Source organism: Budorcas taxicolor, chromosome 5, assembly GCF_023091745.1.
Source record: "Budorcas taxicolor isolate Tak-1 chromosome 5, Takin1.1, whole genome shotgun sequence".
NCBI classification, from domain to species: Eukaryota; Metazoa; Chordata; class Mammalia; order Artiodactyla; family Bovidae; genus Budorcas; species Budorcas taxicolor.
The window spans coordinates 54970351-54981264 of NC_068914.1; the positions used below are offsets into that span (position 1 = coordinate 54970351).

A 10914-nucleotide genomic window follows, 5' to 3' on the forward strand; every position below is an offset into this window, starting at 1 on the left:
CTTTCTCATTTTTAGAACAGAAGAAGGGAACCATGTAATTTTAATACAGTTATTAGTGATGTCATCAGATTTAGGAGGGTCACAAATTCTGATTATAATTTGAATTACCTGAGGATAGTCCCAATTCATTATTGCTATTCTAAAGTTTTTTCCATTAATAGTTGAATTATACGGAGGTGTTATTTATGGTATTCTTAATTACATGGAATTAACTATATACCCAAAAGAAAAACAGATTTCTCCAATCCTGTGCATTTTACTAAGTAAGAAAAAGTTAACAGTTATCTTGTTTTATAACAATACAACATATGCTTGTTGTCTGTTTGTTTTATAATTATGTGTAAATAGTGTTATTGATTTAAATAATGTTGATTTATTTATCTGTTTAATCATAGCAATATTTCTGCTTTATATTATATTTTTTAAAGAGGGAGTCTTGAAAAAGCAAGCTTATAAAAATGATGAGGAGACAGGTGTCAGTGAGAGAAAATGAATCAGAGGTTACTTGAAAATATATAGTAATGTGGGGATTTTAGTAAAGAGCAACATAAACTCTACAGATATCAATAATCCAGGAACTATTGGTGTATATAATCAGTATTCACAGTGATAACCCTGATATTTAAATAAAAGATTAAATCATGTTTAGAATATTTATTGTGAACACAAGTAATATAGGTAAATATTCATCGAGATTGTTATAATAACTCTTGGCTCTTTCAAAGATAAGTTTTATTTATCTAGAAATCTAATTCCCATGGAACAACTAATTTTGGATTCCATATAAATTAGAACATACTATTTGAATTGAATATTAGAATTAATATTTGATTTGAATGTTTTATCTTCTTTTAGACCTGGACTTGTAGATCTTTTCCAGCTGAGGTTCATAGAGGACCTGAAGACATTTATAAATTAAAATAGAATCTACAGAAAAGGAAGCTTGTCAGAATTTTTGCTGGTCCACAAGGAATCTTCAAGTCAGAGTTTGACATTTTAAAATTTGGGTTATAAAAAATATATAGACTAACAATTACAGCCTAATAGTTATAATTAGTTTCAGCTGATTTTATTTGTAAATAGGAATTCTGAAATCAGGAGTGAAATAAACAGTTACTATCTTAAAATTTTGTTAAAGAATAGGGATACATTTAAAAATAACCAGAAGGTATAGGAAACCAGAACTATGGGTGAATAATCACTATCATCCAAAGATTTTTAAATTTTTTGTTGATAAGGGAGTAGAAGAAAAAACAAACCAGCCTCAAGTGAGGAGTCATACTAACTAATATGATTTGTTGTTTTATAATTAGTGAGGGAATATTAGAGCAGGACCTTTGACACTTGGCCAAATTAGGTAATTAATTTTGTAGTAGAAAAAGACGCTGAGTTGCTTCTTTCCTCTCTATTGTTTTGTTCCACATTTACATCTCAGTTCTAGTATGAAACCAAACATACCCACTCACCTGCCACATACTTAGATAAGTTTAGGTACAGCTCCAGACAGACATTTTATGTCAAAAGAAGCTCTCTAAATCTTGACTTTTAATTCAGTAAGATAGGAAACATTCTACTTATGAAATATGGCAGATTTTAATAAACAAACAGAATCTTTCTCTTTTATTTTTAGGAGGGGAGCACCTGGCACTATAATTGTACAACATTTGAATGTGTTAAGACTGATGAAGGGGCAATGATTCTTAACTACAGTATGGTCTGTCCACCTTTTAATGAGACCGAATGCAAAATGGTTTGTACTTTATTATAGCTAAGAAAATTTAGCATTAAATATAATTTTAAAAATGCATATTAATATGTTTTCCAAGGTCATGCATACATGTTTTTTTTTATTTTGGTAAATGTTTTATTTTCATATATACATAAAAGCTTGATTATATTTCCTGTTTGACAGTTTGAGTTGTATATGGCACTCCAAATAATTTTGACTCTCCCCGAATGGACATGATACTATCTCTGGGTTTTTAATATGTAGACTAAAGGATTATTGAAAAATCTTTTGATTAGCTGACTTAGCCTCTCTTTCAATATGGATTAATAAACTACTTGATCTGAACTTGGTCAAGTTTCTCTTAAACCCACAGCAGATTTTTGATGTCATTTGCTTTTCAATGCATGCTGGTTTAAGGGAGGCCATAGTTTCTCTGAGCATGGGCCACTGTGAAGCTCAGCTTATGCTGGAGCATAGCTGATCCTTCAGCTTTGCTCTTCCAATTCCTTATTCTCCCAGAGAAAACCCCGCTGGGACAGTAGGTTTTTGAAAGTCACATAGTATTTTAAAAAGATTCTTTGTAGCCTTAATTATTTAGGAAATAATAATCCCTAATGAAAAGTAAACTTTACTCTGTTGTGTGAGGCAGTATTTTTCTTTCAGTGTAAAGAAATAGCATGATTTCACTGATTTTTTTCAACATGTGCCCTGTTAGTGATGATGGTTAGCTAGCTGGCTGAATAACAAGATACAATATGTATCAAGGTAATAGAATTTTAGCTCTTTAAAGAATCTTACACATCATCTTATTTCACATATCCATTTTTATAGAATAAATTATTCTTTTATTTGAATTATAATTACCGAGTTACTAAAAGCAATCAGGCAATTATGGTAAGAATTCTGAAAGATAATCAATGAAATTTTCTTAATTTGGCCTTTGGCAAGAGACATTCAGAAGTAGAAGATTTGTTTAAAGTAATAAAATATTAGAGAAAAAGAGATATCATTTTAAAATTCAGTTATATTCAGGAACTCAGTCTAGTCTTAAAAAGTAGTTTATTTCAAGGCGTCTAAAAAATACACTGGATCTCTGTTTAGAGTACCTCTCGACTTGGTAAGAAGATCTTTTGTTTTATTTTGAATGTGTTCTTTTAAGTAAGTTAATCTTTTTGCACTCTTTTTCATATTACTTATGAAGAAATAACATTTAAAAAAAAAAATTTTAAGTATCTGCTCCTAATTTTAAAAATAAAAATTGTTATTAGATATAGTTGTTTCAATCCTTTTTCTATAAAAGTCTTTGTGATATTTAGTAAATATATTGAAAAGTTAGTTTTTTATTTCTAATCTAGGAGGAAATGACCAAACATTGAGTTTAACACTATTCTTTCTCTCATCCTAGAATGAAGGGATTGTGAAGCTTTATAATGAAGGCTGTTGCAGGATCTGTAAGTGAGGACAAATTATATACATTAATTTGATTAGTTTTAATTGTTCAGATTATGATTTTTCTCATAAGATTCACTTATGTTGCAATGAGAGAAATGTATTTTTTAATGTATATTATTTGAATGTTTTTATGGCAAGTGGTTGATTATTTTGTAATTTAGTCTTTATTTTCTGGAACATAAATACAGTTTTTAATTTAGGTGAATTTTAATCTAAATTTAATTTAAATATTAGAAATGTCTTTCTTGCTGCATTTCTCAAAAGGTATAGCACAGAATTTCAGTAGGGTTTAAGTTTAAAAAGTGCTCTATGGTCAAATGTGCTTTAAACTACACAAAATTGTTATGAGATTCCAATAAGGACATAGAGAGTATGATATTTTCCAAACCTATCTGAACAAATCTATGGTTCTGTATAATTAATACATTTGAGAAATACCGATTTAGTGAGTTATATTTAAATAATATGTATATAAAATATTGCATAAATATAAACTCATATTTATATATAAATTTATATTTACTTGAATTATATGGTTTATTTCATAGTGCTTTATAACATCCTTTGAAGAGTGTTCAAAGTAGAGGAAATGGCAAAGTGCAGTCATAGCATAGGGATAAAAGTAATAAAAGAGGATAAGGACATTAAAGGTCATGTTAAAGATGAAATAGAATAGAGGGGTATTTGTGCAATTTTTATTTGTATGCTTAAGAATTTATTTTTCAACTACTCGTAAGTTTATGTCAAGATAAAAATAGAAGTGTTAGAAAACCTGGCATAAACAGTAATTTTAATATTGTTTAGAGAAGCTTTTGGGAAAAAGACTTCAACACGATTCAGGTTAATAATGCCATTGTGTAGCATTGGATTCTTAGTCACAAGAATTCTATAGCCCCATGTTTTATTATTAGAGAAGTGAGAATAGTTATGTTATCTGAGGGCAAACAAGGGAATATCTGTTTGACTGACCATATTACTACTATTGATTGTCAGCCACACACCAACAGTCTATTAAACCCATTGCAGATAACACTGCAACCAGTCTTCACCACAGTTCTGGGAAGTATGTGGGGAAATAGGTATGATTTCCCTTACAGTTGAGGAAATGAAGGTTCAGAAAAGTAGATTACACTCATAATCAGTGATAGACTTAAGTCTCTCCAGCACCTGGCCTCAGGATCTTTCAGTTTGGCCCAGCTCCTTAAGTTGCAGAATCGTAACAAGCTGCCTCGTTCTCGCTACACATCTCTTTCTGATGTGTAAGAACCTGTGAAGTAGTATCTGCTTTGGCATTAGAGAACCCCTGTCTGTAGTCTTTGCTTTTGGGTGACGAGGCTTTATCAGAAAGACTGCAGATGTTGGCTGTTATCATAGGTACTATGCTAAACGACATGTGTTACAATTATAAAGACACTGAGAAATGAATAGAAAATGGCTCTCGGCACAAACAAATTCAGTCAGCTAGGATGTCCCAGTATCATTTATTGAATGAATGAACATAAATTTTTGTTGAGCGCCTCTCATGTAGCAGACACTCTTATAGGTACTGGGACTATGATAGAAGATGAAACAATCTCTGCCTGCTTAGTGCATGTTGTCAAGAAGGGGAGGAAACAATAACTGGTAAATATACACCGTTACGTCAGGTACTGACAAATGGTATAAAGAACAACAGTTAAGAATACAAGGGATGGAGAGGGAGGGGAATTGGGTTGTTCATTTAAGTGGGTGATTAGAGAATGCCTCTTTGATGAGGTGTCAGTTGAGTAGAGACTGAATGTCCTTGGGAGCCAGCCGGGAAGAGAGAAGGGTGTTCAAAGTGGAGGGAGTGGCCAAGTGCAGTCACAGGAGTTAAAGTGATCGGAGAGGATAAGGTCTTATAGGTCATGTTAAAGATGATTCTTTCTTGACTAGTCTTTCTTTTAAAACTTATGTGACAATTAAAGTGTTAATGAAGTAACCAATGCGTGAAAGCATCGTAAGACACGAAACAGCTTGCCGTCTGTCACCAACACTGAGTCTCAGGCCATGCTGTAGTTGGGAGGTCCAGGAATGAGAATGACCACGTATAAGAGACTGTTGTTCAGTTGCTCAGTCATGTTGTACCCTTTGAAATCCCGTGAACTGCAGCACGCCAGGCTTCCCTGTCCTTCACCGTCTCCTGGAGCTTGCTCAAACTCATGTCCATTGAGTCAGTGATGCCATCCCACATACATCTCATCCTTTGTCATCCCCCTTCTCCTCCTGCCTTCAATCTTTCCTAGCATCAGGGTCTTTTATAATGAGGCAGCTGTTCTCATTAGGTGGCCAAAGTTTTGGAGCTTTAGCTTCAGCATCAGTCCTTCCAATGAATATTCAGGATTGATTTCCTTTAGGATGGACTGGTTTGATCTTCTGGCAGTCCAAGGGACTCTCAAGAGTTTTCTCTAACACCACAGTTTAAAAGCTTCAATTCTTTGGTTCTCGGCCTTCTTTATGGTCCAACTCTCACATCCATACATGACTACTGGAAAAACCATAGCTTTGACTAGACCTACATTTGTCAGCAAAGTAATGTCTCTGCTTTTTAATATGCTGTCTAGGTTGGTCATAGCTTTTTTTCCAAGGAGCAAGCATCTTTTAATTTCATGGCTGCAGTCACCATCTGCAGTAATTTTGGAGCATAAGAAAATAAAGTCTGTCACTGTTTCCCTTATTTCCCCATCTGTTTGCCATGAAGTGATGGGGCTGAATGCCATGATCTTAGTTTTCTGAACGTTGAGTTTTAGGTCAGCTTTTTCACTCTCCTCTTTCACCTTCATCATGAGGCTCTTTCCATTCCTCTTTGCTTTCTGCCATAAGGGTGGTGTCATCTGCATACCTGAGGTTATTGATATTTCTCCCAGCAATCTGGATTTCATCTGTGTTTCATCCAGCCTGGCATTTCACATGATGTATTCTAGATGTAAGTTAAATAAACAGGGTGACAATCAATATACAGCCTTGACGTACTCCTTTCCCAATTTGGAACCATCCATTGTTCCATATCTGTGTCTACCTGGTGCTTCTTGACCAGCATACAGGTTTCACAGCAGGCAGGTAAGGTGGTCTGGTATTCCCATCTCTTGAAGAATTTTCTACAGTTTTTGTGATCCACACAGTCAAAAGCTTTAGCATAGTCAATGAAGCAGAAATATGGTTTTCTGGAATTCTCTTGTTTTTTCTATGATCCAATGGATGTTGGCAATTTGATCTCTGGTTCCTCTGCCTTTTCTAAATCCAGCTTGTACATCTGGAAGTTCTCGGTTCACATACTGTTGAAGCCTGGCATGGAAAACTTTGCTAGCATGTGAAATGGGTGCAATTGTGCGGTAGTTTGAACATTCTTTGGAATTGCCCTTCTTTGGGACTGGAATGAAAACTGAACTTTTCCAGTCCTGTGGCCACTGCTGAGTTTTCCAAATTTGCTGGCGTATTGAGTGCAGCACTTTCACAGCATCATCTTTCAGGATTTGAAATAGCTCAACTGGAATTCCATCACCTCCACTAGCTTTGTTCGTAGTGATGCTTCCTAAGGCCCACTTGACTTCACATTCCAGGATGTCTGGCTGTAGGTGGGTGATCACACCATCGGGGTTATCTGGGTCATGAAGATCTTTTTTGTATAGCTCTTCTTGCCACCTCTTAATATCGTCTGCTTCTGTTAGGTCCATATCATTTGTGTCCTTTATTGAGCCCATCTTTGCCTGAAATGCTCCCTTGGTATCTCCAATTTTCTTGAGATCTCTAGTCTTTCCCGTTCTGTTGTTTTCCTCTGTTCTTTGCACTGGTCATTTAGGAAGTTCCTTGTGTGCACCAGGACCAAGGGAAAGAAGCAGTGATCCCCACAAGAGACTGAGCCAGACTTGCCTTTGAGTGTTTGAGTGTCTCCCGCAGAGACACAGCTCGGCAACGACCTGCTGCAGGGACAGGGGTTCTGGCTTCAACAGACCTCGGAGACACTGCATGTGCCAAAACTCCTCTTGGAGATGGTTGCCATTAGCACCACTATAGAGCTGCTGAGCAGACGACCCATAAACTGGAGAACAGTTACACCAAAAAAGTTCTCACACTGTTGCAAAAGTTGTGGGGCCTACAACAGATTTCCCAACCTGGGGATCTGGCAAAAGGACTGAGAACCTCCAGGGAAACAGACTCTTGGAGGGCACAAACAAAACCTTGTGCACACCACAAAGGACCAGTTCCTCACGAGAGACTGAACCAGACTTGCCTATGAGTGCCTGGGAGTCTCCAGCAGAGGTGTGGGTTGACAGTGGCCTGCTGCGGGGTCAAGGGTACTGACTACAACAGTCTTAGGAGCAGCAGCATGCTGGCATAAGTGCTTTTGAAGGAAATCACCATTACCTCCATTACCCCATCAGCAGAAATTTGGATTAATTTATTGACCATAGCCTTGCCCACCCGAGCAAGACCCAGTTTTCCCCACAGCCAGTCCCTCCCATCAGGAAGCTTCTACAAGCCTCTTATCCTCATCCATCAGACGGCAGACAGAATGAAAATCACAGTCACAGAAAACTAACTGATCACATTAATCACAGCCTTGTCTAACTCAATGCAACTATGCCATGTAGGACCACCCGAGTTGGACAGGTTATGGTGGAGAGTTCTGACAAAACGTGGTCCACTGGAGACGGGAATGGCAAACCACTTCAGCATTCTTGCCTTGGGAACCCCATGACCAGCATGAAAACGCAAAAATGGGAGACTGCAGAGGAGACATAAAGAGATTGGGGGAAAACCAGTGTGTGCTCTTGGAGTCAAGTGCAGAAAGTGTATCCAGGAGGAAAGACTGATGGATTGACACAAATGTTGCTGAGAAGTCAAGGAGCAAGAGAACAGACATAACCTTTGAATACAGCAACTGAAGGTCATGGATGACAAGAACAGCTTAATTTCAGGCAATCTTGCTACCCATCTATACTTCAACCAGAGTAGCTTAACTTTTATATACTTCACATCTTGGGATTTCATACAAGCATTTATTTTAAACAAAGGTTTTGTGACTAAACTCACTTGAAGATTGGAGCTCTAACTCCAGTCTTTTGCAAACAAGGAAACTCAGTAGAATGGTTTAATGACTTTCCTAAAGTGACAAAGCGAATTCTTAATAGTAACAGAGTGAGATAAGAACCTTGGTTGTTTTGCATCCTGATTCATGGATTACATCCACTATCATACAGCATTAAATATATATTATTGGGTATATTATCAAGTGATAGTCCATCATGCACACAGAGGCATAATAATATATTACTTCATATAAGGCATTTTCATTAGCAATTGTGATATCATTTCAGAGCCATAAAATCAAGTATGAGTCATCCATACATTTCAACATGGTTGGTAACAATTCAGTTACATTTATGCATAATTTTACATTAATATCCATTAAGATAAAGTGATCTTAAATCTATCAATTTATATTTTAAAAGAGATTTATATATGTATGTATGCCTTAATTACATACATGTATATTTACCTATATATAACATGGTTGATTTTTTTATATATAATATTAAAATATACACTGCACACACAGATTGATGTTAGCATTACTCCATGTGTAGAATATGTTTGATTTATGATCATAATAATTATTGTAAGACAATAAGGTAGAGATAAATATAAGGCTAGAAAATATGTGAGAAAATCTATTTAGAAATTGAAAATAAATATTGAACATAAACTACATAAGAGTAAAATTTCAACTATCTCATTATAGAAATATATTTCATATAAATATATGTTTTCCATTATAAATATATTCATATGTTTAATTGAATTAAGAAACAATTTGACATGAACCTTTGGATGAATAAATACATTCTATATTTTATCAGGTAAACGAGAAGAAAGAATATGCCAGAAAGTGATTATTAAGTCAATTATAAGGAAGCAGGACTGTATAAGTCAAAGCTCTGTAAGTGGATCAATATAATTTGTTATGTAAAGGGTCTGTGTCTTTCCAGAAGTATATGTGTGTCATCACTGGTAAGTTCGTAAGCAAACAAAATGCCAACACTTAAAATATTTAACTTTGAGATTATCCCTACATTCTAATAGTGAAATATTCTGTTTGTGAAGAAGTATGAATTTATTCTTGGCATAAATAATCAACAGTTTTGAATGATGATTTCAATCCAGAGAGATGGAAATTTAAAGCTAAATATACTTGACCACATATTGTCTTAAGTATGCAATTTTAATAAGCAAAAATAGTCTTATGTCTAAGTTTGCCCACTTTTATAAGACCTGTATGATTCTGTAGTCTACTTAAGAAAGTGAAAGTGAAAGTGAAGTCGCTTAGTCGTGTCTGACTCTTTGCGACCCCATGGACAGTAGCCTACCAGGTTCCTCCATCCATGGGATTTTCCAGGCAAGAATACTGGAGTGGGGTGCCATTTCCTTCTCCAAGAGATCTTCCTGACCCAGGGATTGAACCCAGGTCCCCTGCATTGTAGGCAGACGCTTTACCGTCTGAGCCACCACTTAGTTGTGATATAATACAACTTAAATAGAATCATTAGATTGTAATTAATACATTCCATAGATCTGTCTAGTTATGTGTGCACATTTCATACTTTGAGTTATGTCAGATTGCCATCTTGGACAATCAATATGCTACCTTCAGTTCAGTTCAGTTGCTCAGTCATGTCCAGCTCTTTGTGACCCCATGGGCTGCAGCACACCAGGCCTCCCTGTCCATCACCAACTCCTGGAGTTTACTCAAACTCATGTCCATTGAGTCGGTGATGCCATCCAACCATCTCATCCTCTGTCGTCCCCTTCTCCTCCCGCCTTCAATCTTTCCCAGCATCAAGGGCTTTTCAAATGAGTTAGTTCTTCTCATCAGATGGCCAAAGTATTGGAGTTTCAGCTTCAGCATCAGTCTTTCCAATGAATATTCAGGACTGATTTCCTTTAGGGTGGACTGGTTGGATATCTTTGCTATCCAAGGGACTCTACCGTAGTGGAATCAATATCACTGTTTTAAAAGTTTTAAGACATTTTTCTCATTGTCTCTCCTTACAGATAAATGTTGCATCTTGTGATGGAAAATGCCCATCAGCTACCATATATAACATCAATGTTGAGAGCCATCTGAGATTCTGTAAGTGTTGCCGTGAAAACGGGGTGCGCAACTTGACTGTGCCACTCTATTGCTCAGGCAATGGCACTGAAGTCCTGCACACTCTCCAGGAACCTATAGACTGCACGTGCCAGTGGAATTAAACTCTTGGATTCCAAGAACTCTATGCAACATCATAAGGTCAAATGGAGCTAACTTTTATCAGCTCTTTTTAAGGCACCTGGCAGATTTATACTGTTTAATAATAATATGTATTTTTCAGACTCTTGGATATGGCAGTTTAACACTTGCTGCAAAATCTATACAATTTCCAAGAAATATTAGGTATATTGATTTAGTCTATTTTACAGAATCAAATGAACTTAAGGTGTTCAGCTGAAATTCTATTATGTATATAACTGCAACATGAAATTACATTCTCTTCTATTAGAAAGTTGTTTTGCAGGATTCTTGCAGTTTCACTCAATTTTTATTTGTTTTTGTTTTTTAAAAGTCTGCCATAGATATTAAAATTAAGATACTCTTTTATTGCTAGTGTTTATTCTGGCAAATGTAATCAGCTAATAGTGACAATTTTAATTTGGATAGTCATAAAGAGCGGTCT

General features: G+C 35.8%; 1 protein-coding gene across 1 annotated transcript in view; it reads left to right on the forward strand.

Moving 5' to 3' along the window:
* Positions 1 to 10453, forward strand: part of OTOGL (otogelin like) — a 175033-nt gene extending 164580 nt beyond the window's left edge. The window contains exons 55-58 of the mRNA XM_052640705.1: positions 1631 to 1750; positions 3135 to 3180; positions 9061 to 9140; positions 10253 to 10453. Coding sequence (XP_052496665.1) covers positions 1631 to 1750; positions 3135 to 3180; positions 9061 to 9140; positions 10253 to 10453 — 447 coding nt within the window. The remainder of the gene's footprint in view (positions 1 to 1630; positions 1751 to 3134; positions 3181 to 9060; positions 9141 to 10252) is intronic.
* The last annotated feature ends 461 nt before the right edge of the window (positions 10454 to 10914 follow it).